Raw genomic sequence first — 16,010 nt, 5'->3', positions numbered from 1 at the left:
CAGAGTTTTGCTGTTCCACTGTTTGGAAGCTGAGGCTCCCGTTCCTACTGGATCATCACAGCTAAAGCCTCAGCTGCACATATGGCTGCTGAGGCCAGTGAATGGCTACAGCAGTCACATGATCCAAAACCGCACATCATGACTTGCAGTTTGGCATGGACAGGAGCCCAGTCCTGGAATGGCGAGTTTGAAAAGAGGAGGCTTTTTTTTTGTATGTTTTCCTACCTCAAATTTTTCAGTTACATCAGACAACCATTTAATATCTTAGGTCCCATGTACACTACCATATGGTACATGTCATATACGCTATTTTTCTGGACCCCTTGACTTTAATGGGGCCGCATTTAGCGGACAAGTATAGGACACGTTCTATACTGTTATGGAACGAACATATGGATGCGGAAAGCACATGGATCATTATGGGCAACATAGACCAAAATGCGGACCATGAACCCACTGAAAATAACGGGTCTGCAAATAAAATGCAGACGGTACACAGACCGCATCTATATTTTGCCAATCCGCGATTTGCAGACTGCATAGCGGAATACGGTTGTGTGTATGAGGCCTTAGGGTAACTGCACATGAACCACAAAATTGCACATAAACTGCATTGAAACCACAATACATTTTTTTAAGCAGTTTAGTTTTAACGAGGATTTCATGCAGATTTTCTGCATACAAATCTGCACCGTGTGCAGGAAGCATTACAGAACCCATTTATACCTATTCAATAGGAACACAAATGTTCACCAGATGTTTGTTTAACTGCTTGTCAACCATCAACCAACTTCTATCGAAGGCTAGATTCACACTAGCATTCACCATCTCCAGCAGGCTGCTCCCCGCCAGAGATGTCTGGAGCCGGCACTGCCGGATGCTACCCGACTCCCGCCCACCGGCGGGCAGCGGTTTTCATCTGGCTGATTCACTGCATATTTGCTGGGTTGCTGCTGGATCTCCACCGGTCCCTATTATAGTGAAAGTGATAGCTTCCAGCAATGCAGAGAGATCTAGCAGGGAACAGCCTGCCAGATCTAAAAATGGCAGTGTGAAACAGGCCTTATGTGTAAGGCTATCTTTAGGCTAAAATGCACAAAAATAAAACCAATGTTTATCCTTCATCTTTTTCCACTGTGCAGCTCCAGCATTAATACATATGTAGCTACACCAAACCTGTTTCAAAATGTCAGCTTTGTTCATTAAATACTATGTTAATGGGGGTTATCCAACCCCTATAATGACTCCCCCAATGCCTGGGCCCCTCATATAGATTATATTTACCCCGCTCCCCGGAACTCACATAGATACATAAAAATTCAGTGCGTCTTATAAAGCAAATACTAGTATTCTGGCGGCACAGGGAGCTGTGACTGTAGTGCTTTCTGTACTTACCACTCCCTGGTCTCTCTCCAGGCGCAGTTAGTGCGCGCGTTATGACCTGATGCCGTACACAGTGCAGTGCAGGCCCAGAAAAGACTAGTGAGCGTGACAAGAGCAGGAGAAGTAAGTTAATGCATTTATTTTAGCTCTGATAAAGGTCTGATCTGAGATCTGATTTTCCTTCTCTAAAACCTAGGTGCATCTTATCAGGAGAGTCTTATAAAGCATAAGGCTGGGTTCACACCTGAGCGTTTTACAGCACGTTCCTACGTGCTGTAAAACGCTCAACAGGCAAAAACCAATGATTCCCTATGGGCATGGTTCTCACCTGAGCGTTTTAGAGCGCGTACGAACGCGCTGTAAAACGCCCTACGCCCCAAGAAGCACAGGAGCTTCTTTGGGGCGTATTGTCGCACGTACGCATCTGTGGTCAATAGCAATGACGCGCGTTACCAAATACAAAAACGCCCCAAAATACGCCCAATAAAAACGCCTGTAAACAGCACTTATCGGATACGCTCAGGTGTGAACCCAGCCTAAATTAGTACACCCCAACAGATTTGTCAGAAAACCTTTCGTTTCCCTTCAGAATCAAACTTTCTATTGGATAAAATACTACTAAATACTTTTACATTGATTGCAAATAATATTTGCAAAATTTTCACACACACTAACAAAATTTTGTTAAGAAATGTATTCAATACCATGTTGCAAAAATAAGTACACCCCAATTAAAGTCTCAGGAGCAAAAGTGAAGGTTAGACTACAAAATGCTAATTAACAAGAATTCAACCACAGGCAAGTCTAATTATTCATTAAATGGGTGTCCAGCAGACTAAAAAAAAAGGGCGTTAGGCTACTTTCACACCAAAGGCACTACAATCAGGCTGCCTGATTCGGCACACAATGCCAGGAATCAGCCAGACACAAAACAATGCATGCATCGGTTTGTGTCCGGCCGATTCTCCCCCGGACCCCAGGATACTTAATGGAGCAAGTGGGCATTTCGGTTGCATTCGGCAGTGCAGGAAAATTCCAGCAGGCTGTCCTCAGGTGTGAAAGCAGCCTTACAAAACCCCAGCCTAAACAAAACCCCTTCCCGTTTCATGCTGTTAATAATGGCAAAACATGAAAGAGAAATGTCACAAGCCCACGCACAAAAAAGCTCACCTACAATTTGCTAGGGCTCATGCTGAAAAAGATGAAGACTACTGGGACTCTATACTCTGGAGTGAAGAGACAATGATAAATGTTTTTGGAGGAGCCAATTGCTTCAAAAATGTGTGGCACTGCAAAGGTGAGGAGTACAAAGAAAAATTCATGGCGACTATAGTGACAGTGTTCTGATGTGGGGTTGCATGGGTGCTACTGGTGTCAGAGCTGCTTTTCATTGATGGTATCATGGATTCACAGATGTAATGGCCTATATTGAAAGAGAAGATGCTACCATGACTGTGGTTGGTTGACATGCATTTTTCTAACAGGACAATGAACTCAAACACACATCTAAGACCACTGTTGCAAGGGTGCAAGAGAATTAGTGGCCAAGTATGTCTCATGATCTGAACCTAAACACCTATGGAGAATTCTGAAAAAAGACAAATTGAGCATCACTCTCCATCCAGCATCCAGGCTCTAAAACGGGTAGTTGAAGAATAAAAAAAGATAGATGTTGCAATACTTTGCCAACTTGTTCATTCCATACCTAGAAGACTTGGTGCTGTCCTTAAAAATTATGAAGGTCATACAAAATACCAGATATAGTAGTTGTTGATGTGGGGTGTATTCATTTTTGCATCAACTAATTTCAAAATGTTCAGTTTTACTCAAATCTAAGTTATATTATTAACCTTACTTTCGTATTATGGGTTAAAAAATGTTCTATGAAACTCAATCTTGTCAAAATGTTATCAATTTTTCTTGTATTCAGTGACATCTTGATTAAAATCTTACTTTTCAAAGGGGGTGCACTCATTTGGGGTCCATTCACACGGACACCGGCAATGTGCGTTCCGCATTTTGCAGACCGCACATTGCAGGCACTTAATAGAAAGTGTCTATTCCTGTCCACAATTGCGGACAAGAATGGGACATGTTCTATTTTTTTCGGGATTAGAATTGCAGAACCCGGAAATGCGGGTCGTCAATTTCCGGATCCGGACCGGACATCGTGCAGCCCCAAAGAAATGAATGGGGCCACAATTCCGTTCCGCAAAATGCGGAACGGAATTACGGACGTGTGAATGGAGCCTTATGCTGAGCGCTGTATGTATATAAATATGGTATCTATTTCACAGAAGAACATATAACACATTTTATTCACAACAGATCATAAAAATCACATATCAGATGTTTAAAGTCAGACATTTTACATTTCATGAAAAAAATTAACTCATTTATAACTTGATGGCAGTAACATCTCCTAAAAGTTGGGACATGGTCAACAAATGGCTGGAAAATTGCTACTAATAAAAAAATTTTTTGAAAAAAAGAAGAACTGGAGGAGCAATTTCCAAATAAGGCCTCATTCACACGACCGTGTGGTTTTTTGCGGTCCTCAAACCGCGGATCCGCAAAAACCGGAAGCCGGCCGTGTGCCTTCCGCAATTTGCGGAACGGAACGGGCGGCCCATTGTAGACATGCCTAGTCTTGTCCACAAAACGGACAAGAATAGGACATACTATATTTTTTTTGCGGGGCCTCGGAACGGAACAACAGATGCTGCCCGCATCTTTTGCAGCCCCATTGAAGTGAATGGGTCCGCATCCGAGCCGCAGATGCGGACCATAACTACAGTTGTGTGCATGAGGCCTAACTGACATGACCATGTATAAAAAGATCATATTAGGGAGGTAAAGTTCCCAAGAAACAAAGATGGGTAGAGGTTCACTAATCTGCAAAACATCTAAGTATCTAAGAATTATGGAAGAATTTCTGAAAAATGTTCCTTCACGTAAAATTGTGAAGACCTTGAATATCTCACATACAAAGTACATAATATAATCAACAGATTCAGATAACCTGGATAAATCGATGTGCACAAGGGACAAGACCAATGGTCAATACTGGATGCTTGTGATCTATGGGCCCTCAGATGACACCGAAATAAAAATCACTGCATAGGCTCAGGAACACTTCCAGAAGTCATTGTCTGAACACAGTTTCCTGTGCAATATAAAAATCCAAATTAAAGCTTTATCATGCAGAGAAGAAGCAATATGTCAACATGATCCAGAAACACTGCAGTCTTCTCTAGGCCAAGGCTCATTTAAAATAGGCTGAGGCAAAATGGAAAACAGTCGTCAGATAAATCAAAATGTGAAATTCTTTTTGGAAACCACAGATGCGGTGTTCTGCGTACTCAAGAGGAAAGGGATCATCCAGCTTGTTACCAGCGCACAGTTCAGAAGCTTGCTTCTCTGATGGTATGGGGCTGCATTAGTGCCCATCTGGAGTGGCACTATCATTGCTGAACAGTTTATAAAGGTTTTAGCACAACATATGCTCCCGTCCAGGCAATGTCTCTTTCAGGGAAAGCCTTGCATTTATTTTCACAAAGAAAATGCTAAACCACATAAGGAATCCGTAAAAAAAGCATGGCTTTTCAGAAGAAGAGTCTGGGTGGCCTGCCTGCAATCCAGACCTTTCACAAATAGATAACATTAGGCATAACATGAAAAATCTGGAAAAGAAGACCCACAACTGTTGAGGAGCTAGAATCCTACATCAGACAATACGGTAATTGGGAAAACTCTCCCAAAACTCCAGCAATTGGTCTCGTCACTTCCCAGACGTTTATAGACTTATGTTAAAAGAAGAGGGTAAGCTACAAATGGCACAGTCCAATATTTATTTGAAATGCATTGCTGTCATCAACTTGTAAATTTTTTATTTATTTTTTTCATGAAATTGTAGTGTCTCACAACATCTTATTTGCGTTTTATGATCTGTTGTGAAAAAAACATGGATCTATGAGATTTCCAGATCATTTTTCAGAACTGAGGTTGTTCTGCCTCATAGGCTTCAGGCCACCAAACCTTAAGCCTATGAGGCAGTATAGCGGTGCAGGAGATCGATTACCTCACTGTGACCTCCTGCGTCGGGTCTCGGGAGATGATGGGATGATGCAGCGCAGGAGGCCACAGTAATGTGTGCGTGACCGCCTGGGCCGGGACGCACGAACTCAGGCCATAAGCAGTGATTGAGTGAGGAAGAGAGGCGAGTATTTATTTATATTTTGTGTGTAAGTACCCTAAGGCAGGCAGCAAGTCGGGGCACTATGGAGGAGGGGGGCATTATCAATACCACAAAAGAGGAAGCATACCAAGGAGGCAATTATGTAGAAAAAATGTGGGCCATTGTATATGACAATGCTAATAAACAGGGGGCCGTTATAATAATAATAGTACAGAGGGGGTTGGTCATAATAATAATAATAGAGGGGGCAATAATATTATAATGGCCCCTCTGTATTAATATTGTGATATATAATGTCCCCCTCTGTATTATTATTATTGCCCCCTCTGTATTATTATAATAATGGCCCTCTCTTTATTAGTATTGTGATATATAAAGGCCCAGTCTGTATTATTAATAATAATACTACTGTTGTAGAAATATTAATAGTTGTAATCAGCTCGCATCAAAGTTTGTGTAAGGAAAAAAGTAAATCCCTTTTGCCTCAGCCGCAGTCAGAGACAAACCCAGGTGTTACCATCTTGATTGAAATTCTGAGCAACTCCTCCTCCTCCCTGCCCAGTCTGTTTCTTTTATTTACTAACAAAAGGTGTAAAAGGGGCTGGCCCAAGACAAGGATACAGGAAGTGATGACATATCAAAGGACAGGGAGAGGCAATCAATGTGGCTGACACCCCATCCCTGTATAAGGAAGGATGACCACTGATCCCGATTCAGCCAAAGTACCCTCTGCTAGAGTGTTCTTTGGCTAAATCCGACACAGGGAGACAGATGACAATCTATAAAAACACACACACATCCTAAAATAAAATGTCCGCATAATCAAATTTCCACAACACTACAGAGGGGTCCATTATAATAATAAAAAAAAAAATAGTACAGTGGGGGCCATAATAATAATAATACAAAGGGGGCAATAATAATAATAATAAATAATAATACAAAGGGGGTCATAATAATAATAATAATAATAATAATGATAGTAATACAGGGGGGGGGCATAATAATAGAGGGGCCTTGTTACTGCTGGGGGCACTACAGGAGTCCTTATTTCTTCTAGGGGCCCTATGGGGGCATTTTTATTTAGCACATATTAATGGGGATGCTATTGGAGGTACTGCAGGGTAGTGTTCCTCAACTCCAGTCCTCAGGACCCACCTACCGGTCATGATGTAAGAATATCCCACAGAATGAATACCTGCGGCAAGTACTGATGCATTGATACTAATTTTATCACCTGCTCCATACTAAGGAAATTCTGAACACATGACTGCCAGGTGGTCCCTAAGGACTGGAGTTGAGAAAAGGAGATTTTTGTATAACTTACCAGTAAAATCTCTTTCTCGCTGTTCATTGGGTGACACAGGAACCGTGGGTGTAGCTATGTCCTCTAGGAGGTGTTGACACTAGTAAAAGCGGTTAGCTCCTCCCCTGGCAGCTATACCCCTCCAGCCTGGAGAGAGAGCTTCAGTTTGTGTATAAGCAGTAGGAGAAGCAAGCCAACCAAAGAAAAAACATGAAACACCAACCATGCCAAAGCACCCAACGGGTTCTAACCAGCAACAGCTACAACTGTGGTCGAACAACAATACTGGGTGGGTGCTGTGTCCCCCAATGAAGACCGAAAAAGAGATTTTACTGGTAAGTTATACAAAATTCTCCTTTTCTTGCCCATATTCATTGGGGGACACAGGAACCGTGGGACGTCCAAAAGCAGTCCACAGGGAGGGAAAAACCACAGACCCATGGAAGCAAGCGTCCCTGCAGGCATCTAAGAACTGTCGCCTGCAAGACCACGCTGCCCAAGGCAGTGACCACCGATGCATAAGTTAAGTATGCACCTGGTAAATTTTTGCAAAACGTGTGTAAGGAGGACCAGTAACCGGCTTACACAACTGGGCTGCCGAATCGCGATTCCTCCGAGCCCAAGAAGCGCCCACCGCTCTGTGGAGAGAGCCGTGACACATAAGGGCGGAACCCTGCTCCGGGCGTGGAATGCTTCAGCAGTTGCAGACCGAATCCAACGTGCAATCGCCACCTTGGAGGCCGCCAATCGCTAGCGAGGACCCTTCGGAAGACAAAAAGGGGGGTCCATACTCCAGAAGAGACTGATGGCTGCCAAATAATGATCGGAGCTCTAACAAAGTCCAATAATGTAACTCCCTTCTGTAGGGTGTGAAGGGGAGAAACAGGGAAGGAAGGACAATTTCTTCATTGATACAGAAGTCAGAGACCACCTTCGGAGAAGAGGGAATTGGCCGGAGACCCGCCTTATCCTTGTGAAGAACCAGGAAGGGTTTTCTGCAAGAGAGCACCCCCAACTTGGACGTCAATCTGATGGATGTAATAGCCACAAGAAGAGTAGCGTCTAGGACAGGAGCCGGAGTGAGATCTCCCGCAAGGGCTCCAAGGGGAGAAGACTGGAGTGCTGAGAGAACTATATTCAGATCCTAAGGCAGTAAGGACAGTACAGAGGAACCGTATGTGCCACTCACTGAAGAAAGGTTTCCATGGCACCAGGGAAACCAGAGTACGCTGGAATGCTGCCCCAGCACAGAAGCGCCAACACCTGACCCATCAGAAACTAAATCTAAACCAGGTCCAACCCTGTTTGTAGAAAAGATAGGGCTGTGGGGAGAGAAAAAAAACGGAGTGAGGGCATGTCCCGGCTTTCACAGAAGCCCAGGAAGGACCTCCAGGTCCTAATAGATCCTGGGCGATGCAGGCTTCCTGGCCTGAATCATAGTGCGGATGACGTCCGCCGAAAGCCCTCTCCACGTCAGAATGGCAGTTTTAATAGCCCCACCTTCAACCAAAGACTCTAAATGAAAGAAGATAGTCTCTGAGTGGCAGTGGCCACAAGGTCGGTGTACCACGCGCGACGGGGCCAATCCGGAGCGACTAGGATTAGTCGGAATGCCCTCCATCTTGATCTTCCGTAGAAACCTGGGTAGGAGGGAAAGGGGAAAAAACAGGCAAGGAGGTGACTATGCCACATGCTTCCGGAACTCTTGCTTGGGAGAGAAAGGAGGGAGCTTTCAGTGTAGATACCTTTAGCACACCCGGACCAATGGAAGAAGACCCTGTAGATAGAGGGATGTGGAGGGCGCCACAGCCCACCAGTCGGGACCGGAGCAGTGTCTGGAAATTGAAGGCAACCAAATGAATACCCCGTGCAAATGCAGATGAGGGAATGCCCACGGCGGAAACTAGTGTATATGGATAGTCCTGTACCCGTGGGAGTGCAATATTGCACCTAAGCAAGGGGGTAATGCCTACAGCACACAATGTAACCAGAGATAATGTCATTGCGCAACCTATGGAAGGGGCTAATGCATACGGCAGGTACTGAACCCAGTGGAGATGCAATTCCACCACCTACAGAAGGGGAAATATATATATCCGGCACTGAAACTAACGGTACTTAGTCCACCTATGGCAGGGGACAATGTATTAGGCAAGTACTGTACCCCAAAGTAGTGCAATTACTCCGCCCAAGGAAGGGGGCAATGCATACGACAAGTACTGCTGGCCACAGTAGACGCAATCTTGGGAGATTGCTTCGGATTCATGTCAGGGTCTGAATCAGTGATCCCCCTTTCTTCAGACTGACCCTTTCAGGGGAGGGAGGGTGTGTCTAAGCATGACCCGGGGGGGGGGGGGGGGGGGGTCAGGGTGTGGAGATATACGAGAAGATGTCCTGCTGTGGTCCGCCCTTCACGTAGGTCTACCCTTCGTGTAGGTCTACCCGTTAGAATCTCGTCTGTGGCAGTTGCAGACTGTGCAGGTGGGGGACTTATCAACCAAACTACCCAGGGGGTGGAATGGGAACTACTAGAGGTCCGTCCACCAGATTGTGCAGTCGGTGCATTATCACCCAAACAACCCCGGAGGGAGGATTGGGAAGTTCCAGAGGACTTCCACTGGATTGCGCAGGTGGAGATTTATCAACCGACCCAGGAGGGTGGATTGGGAATGTCAGAGTTCATCTATTGAATTGCACTGGTGGAGAACTATCAACCAAACGACCCGGAAGGGTGGATTGGGAATGTCAGAGGACCTTCTTGATTGCGCAGGTGGAGGATTGTCGGTCAACGGCCCCGGAGGGCGTATAGGGAATCCTTCAGGGTTTCCTGTATTGCACAGGTGTATGCAGAATCCACCAAGCGGCCATGTAGGGCGAATTGGGACTATGAGAGGTCCTCCTGTAACCGGGACAGGGCACGGGCCCAGTCTGGTACCGCACGGTTATGCATAGCCACTTTCCCAGAATGTGTGCTTAGGAGACCGTTTTTTTTTTTATTTTTTTTTTTTTATAATACTGGGAGTACGAAGGGTTAGTTCATGAGTAAGTAACCGCACTGTTTCTAACCCTTGAAGACCCAGCGCCGGCCAAAGAAATGGCTGGCCAGGAAGGGTTAAAAAATGAAGAGAGCAGGCGGTGCTCAGCCGAGTTCTGGGGGAGGGGAACAGCTAGGCGGGAAGAATTTGCCGCCCCCCCCCAAAAAAAAAGGGGAAGAGTTGCGGCCTAGTATGCCGCAAAACCGGGGCCTAAATTAACACCGGGCCACTGGGAGCACTGCCGGATGGTCCGGGGAAAAACGGGGCCTGGAGCAGAGCCGAAAAACCCTCTCCCATCATCACCTGCATCGCCGGAACAGACACTGACCACTGGATCCAGGTCAGGCAGAGTAGTCACCTCCGCAGCTGGAGTCCCCCATGCCGTAATAGCCGTGCGGCGCACGAGGCGTCCGCAATTAACCTTGTCGGAGCGGTGCTTGGGGCCCGTTCCCGACAGGGGCGGAATATGGAGCTGGATATCGGAAAGCGGGAGCAGTGCTCTCCTCTCTCTCCCACTGTTTTAAAAGTGAATTGCGCAGGCGGAGAGCCGTTGTGATTCCCCCCCTGACTATGTGCCATATTAACCCCCTATGAGCGGGACCATCGGCCTACAGGGGGAGTGAGAGGGACTGTTGCTGGGGATCTAGGAATGCCCTCCACCTAAGATAATAAGGGTCCCTGGCAGCTTTGTGCCTTGTGTCACCCTCAGTTAACCCCTGAGTCACCAGAGAGAACTATGCCAAGAGGGAGGGAGGGTTGAGGGCACCAGAGAAGAACTATGCCAAGTGGGAGGGGGAAGAGGTTAATACTTACCTAGTCCCGTGTACTCACCTCATCTTATGTCCTGCCACCATCTTAACCCTTCCTCCTCTCCAGCGGGGCCACCCCTTCAGCTACGGGCACCGTAGTGGCAGGAAGCTGGAAGAGGGGCTTGGACGGGTGACCCCTTGGCTGGCGGGATGCAGGGAGCGAGGCTGCCCTGGTCCACCTTGTCTTCTTGTGGGGGGAGGAGGCAGTGTGGCAAACCAGGGGGTATAGCTGCCAGGGGTGGAGCTGACAGCTTTTACAAGTGTCAATGCCTCCTAGAGGACATAGCTATACCCACGGTTCCTGTGTCCCCCAATGAATATGGGCGAGAAACACTGGTGTAGGTTATTACCATGGAGGACAGTTTGGGAGCATGATATTATGGGGAACTATCTGTCTGGCTCTACCACAGTATTGGGGGGCAGCAGGATGACAGTGTTGAGGCATTAGGAGGAGGAGGAGGACGATAGTAAAATGAGGAATACATTTTTTTTTCTGTGAAACTCTGCAGAGATGAGACACGGCTGAAAGAAGGTGTCATGGCGGTCTCATCTCCGAATGAAGACGCTGAGGAAAGAATCTACATCACAGGAGATGTCACTGGATGTAGGAGGTATGTACTGCTGTATTCCACTGTATATTTTGTGGAGATGTATGAAATATCCATCCACATATCTGTTTACAGTAGGGTTGGGGGGAGGTTGGATATAGAATTTGGCCCACACTGCCCCACTCCGGCCCCAGACTTTAGGTCACACTGTGTGTGTTCTGAATTCCGGGGCCTCACACCCATCTACTACATTATCTGTACTTATAGTTATCACTGTGTTATCTGTGGTGTTATGTAGGACTGCAGGTGACATCTACTGCACTATCTGCAAAAAAAAGTGGCATGGCCACAGTTTGAGGGGGGGGGGGGGGGGGCGCAATACTTGACTTGCCCTGGGTGCTGGCAACCCACACTACGCCACTGTATATATATAATTTGCCCAGTTGACAGACTATGAGAGGGGGCGCATTACTGGACTGAGATAAGCAGCTTAGTCATTTGAACAAACTGCCTACCATCCAGGCCATTCTGACCTAGCTGTTAGGTGGTGTTGGGAACATTGGTTATGTGAGGGCACGCAGAGAGGATCGTTTGACCCATCAACAAGCTTAAGCAGCTCCCCGAGTTTAATTGTCCACTATCCAGGTACAGGTTGCACCTTCAATACACATCACTGTACCTGATTATTTCCAGGTGCTTAGCAGAAGGAAATTTGGTGTCACAACGCTCATTATGTGCCCTACCATTGACAGACAGCAGTCATATTAGTTTGCAGTGGTGATGATAACCTGGATTACTATTGACTGGAACTGTATCGTCTTTAGTGAATAATCCAGATTCTGTTGGTGATCCCACAACTGCCAGGTTCAAATATGGAGGCCTTGTGGTGAGAGCTTCGATCCTGCCTTTGTTGTGGCCCAATCACTGATCTAATGATCTGGGAAGCCCTCTGTCACCGCTGGTAGTGATAAGAGGGACGATAACAACTCAGCACTATGTTCAGGACATCCTGTAGGCAAACGTGTTCTTTTTCATGGCAGGGCTTCCAACTTTTCAGCAGGATAATGGTCGCCCACACACAGCAAGGGTTTGACAGGAATGTTTCTGCCACTACCATGGCCTGTCCAGACACCAGATTTATTGCTAATAGAGCATTTATGGGACCAGCCTCGGCAACCTATAAGTGTGCAGGATCTATTTTCCCAGCTGCAACACCTGCAGGCAAATGCACAGGATTATAACATACAGAACCTGTGTGCTTCCATGCCCAACCTTATCTCATCTGGTATCCCGAGTAGACGCGGCCCAACAGGAGCCTCCTTTGCATTGTACAGTTTTACCCAATAAAAGTTATCCTTTGGCTGTAATCACTTGCATATATCATCATTACATTCACACATAGAAAGTTTAATTCCATTCCAACAACTCCTTCTTGGTACATTATTATTTTGTCAGAGTGTATACAAGAATTTAGAGATCTATTTGATGTAATCGCTTACCTTGAAACGGAACTGCTGTGTCCACATTCTTATCCTCTTCTGCCTGTTTCAAACTGAGTAATGTACTTTCGAAGAGTGGATTATTAATGAAATGTTTCATGTAGTGGTTTTCACAGTCATCCTTTGTCTTTGTGCGCATTTGATTAGCAACTTCTTGCCTAAAAATATATACGAATGCTGTAATCACACTGCTTGTGAACAAGTCCTATAATGTGCAGACAGTAGAGGTGTATGAGATATGATGTTAACAATCTTCCTGTGTGAATAGGTGATGCTGGTGCTAAATAGTTATTTTTGTGCTATGTAAATAGATGTCCAACAATTTTGACCCCTGCTGATGAGCTACTTGAGAGGGCATTGGCGCTCCTGTGAGCTCCGCGACCTTCTTGCTTCTTACCAAGCACAGCACTGTACAGGTCCTTCTAAAAAAAATAGCATATTGTGATAAAGTTCATTATTTTCTGTAATGTACCGATAAACATTAGACTTTCATATATTTTAGATTTATTACACATCAACTGAAGTAGTTCAAGCCTTTTATTGTTTTAATATTGATGATTTTGGCATACAGCTCATGAAAACCCAAATTTCCTATCTAAAAAAATTAGCATATTTCATCCAACCAATAAAAGAAAAGTGTTTTTAATACAAAAAAAGTCAACCTTCAAATAATTATGTTCAGTTATGCACTCAATATTTGGTCGGGAATCCTTTTGCAGAAATTACTGCTTCAATGCGGCGCGGCATGGAGGCAATCAGCCTGTGGCACTGCTGAGGTGTTATGGAGGCCCAGGAGGCTTCGATAGCGGCCTTAAGCTCATCCAGAGTGTTGGGTCTTGCGTCTCTCAACTTTCTCTTCCCAATATCCCACAGATTCTCTATGGGGTTCAGGTCAGGAGAGTTGGTAGGCCAATTGAGCACAGTAATACCATGGTCAGTAAACCATTTACCAGTGGTTTTGGCACTGTGAGCAGGTGCCAGGTCGTGCTGAAAAATGAAATCTTCATCTCCATAAAGCTTTTCAGCAGATGGAAGCATGAAGTGCTCCAAAATCTCCTGATAGCGGCTGCATTGACCCTGCCCTTGATAAAACACAGTGGACCAACACCAGCAGCTGACATGGCACCCCAGACCATCACTGACTGTGGGTACTTGACACTGGACTTCAGGCATTTTGGCATTTCCCTCTCCCCAGTCTTCCTCCAGACTCTGGCACCTTGATTTCCGAATGACATGCCACAGTCCAGTGCTGCTTCTCTGTAGCCCAGGTCCGGCGCTTCTGCCGCTGTTTCTGGGGAATGCGGCCCCTGTAGCCCATTTCCTGCACACGTCTGTACACGGGGGCTCTGGATGTTTCTACTCCAGACTCAGTCCACTGCTTCCGCAGGTCCCCCAAGGTCTGGAATCGGTCCTTCTCCACAATCTTCCTCAGGGTCCGGTCACCTCTTCTCGTTGTGCAGCGTTTTCTGCCACACTTTTTCCTTCCCACAGACTTCCCACTGAGGTGCCTTGATACAGCGCTCTGGGAACAGCCTATTCGTTCAGAAATTTCTTTCTGTGTCTTACCCTCTTGCTTGAGGGTGTCAATGATGGCCTTCTGGACAGCAGTCAGGTCGGCAGTCTTACCCATGATTGCGGTTTTGAGTAATGAACCAGGCTGGGAGTTTTTAAAAGCCTCAGGAATCTTTTGCAGGTGTTTAGAGTTAATTAGTTGATTCAGATGATTAGGTTAATAGCTCGTTTAGAGAACCTTTTCATGATATGCTAATTTTTTGAGATAGGAATTTTGGGTTTTCATGAGCTGTATGCCAAAATCATCAATATTAAAACAATAAAAGGCTTGAACTTCTTCAGTTGGTGTGTAATGAATCTAAAATATATGAAAGTCTAATGTTTATCAGCACATTACAGAAAATAATGAACTTTTTACAATATGCAATTTTTTTTTAGAAGGACCTGTACATGGTATAATGGCTGTGCTTGGTATCGCATTCATTTCTATGGGGCGGAGATGATCCTAGGCCACGTGACCGATTATCGTGTTGTTACTGGCCTAAGGAAAGCCTAGAAAAAGCAATGGCGCTACTGCGAGTGCCGCTTCCTTCTCAAACAGCTGAGCACCGGGGGTCCCGGGTGTCGGTCCCCCACTGATCAGATACTGATAATCTATCCAAAGAATAGATCATTAAGAAAAAAGTGTAGAACCCCTTTAAAACATACTATAACAGTGGTGAGATAATGCTGATATTTTATAGGGGTATTCCAGCTTTTATATAACGCTGCTGACTTATCTGGAGGACAGGTCATCAATATCCGATCAAAGAGGATCCTTTGTCTACTCAGAGGACAAAAATGTATACAATCTACGTTGCCTCAAACAGATGACATACACGGTCATCTATCTCCATAGGTTCCAGACTAAAAAATGTACCGCATATGCCCAGGCCCCTCACAATATCTACTTACCTGGCTCCCTGCGCTGCTCCTGGTCCCCACAACGCCACTTCTCCCGATGTCGGGGGCGGGCGGGGGAGCAGCCAACGGCAGACAGGGACAGGGACGAGTCTCCCTGGTGTCACCAGCGATGCTAGGGAGTCTCGTCTCCGTCTACCATTGGCTGCTGCATCACGACAATGGATGTTTTCATCCGCGCACGAGTGAAAGTAGCTGAGGCAGCGCAGGGAGCCAGGTAAGTATACAGGTCCTTCTCAAAAAATTAGCATACTGTGATAAAGTTCATTATTTTCTGTAATGTACTGATAAACATTAGACTTTCATATATTTTAGATTCATTACACACCAACTGAAGTAGTTCAAGCCTTTTATTGTTTTAATATTGATGATTTTGGCATACAGCTCATGAAAACCCAAAATTCCTATCTCAAAAAATTAGCATATCATGAAAAGGTTCTCTAAACAAGCTATTAACCTAATCTTCTGAATCAACTAATTAACTTTAAACACCTGCAAAAGATTCCTGAGGCTTTTAAAAACTCCCAGCCTGGTTCATTACTCCAAACCGCAATCATGGGTAAGACTGCCGACCTAACTGCTGTCCAGAAAGCCAACATTGACACCCTCAAGCAAGAGGGTAAGACACAAAAAGAAATTTCTGAACGAATAGGCTGTTCCCAGAGTGCTGTATCAAGGCACCTCAGTGGGAAGTCTGTGGGAAGGAAAAAGTGTGGCAGAAAACGCTGCACAACAAGAAGAGGTAACCGGACCCTGAGGA

At 45.6% G+C, this 16,010-nt stretch overlaps 1 protein-coding gene across 1 annotated transcript in view; it reads right to left on the bottom strand.

The window, feature by feature from the left end:
- TADA2A (transcriptional adaptor 2A) overlaps window positions 1-16,010 on the bottom strand; it is a 111,684-nt gene that overhangs the window by 66,188 nt on the left and 29,486 nt on the right. The window contains exon 5 of the mRNA XM_044288114.1: window positions 12,779-12,936. Within this exon, the coding sequence (XP_044144049.1) occupies window positions 12,779-12,936 (158 nt within the window). The remainder of the gene's footprint in view (window positions 1-12,778; window positions 12,937-16,010) is intronic.

The sequence above is a fragment of the Bufo gargarizans genome, chromosome 3 (assembly GCF_014858855.1).
Source record: "Bufo gargarizans isolate SCDJY-AF-19 chromosome 3, ASM1485885v1, whole genome shotgun sequence".
In the NCBI taxonomy this organism is placed as follows: domain Eukaryota; kingdom Metazoa; phylum Chordata; class Amphibia; order Anura; family Bufonidae; genus Bufo; species Bufo gargarizans.
Note: the sequence above shows the minus strand (reverse complement) of the source record. Positions and strands in the feature narration are given on the sequence as shown.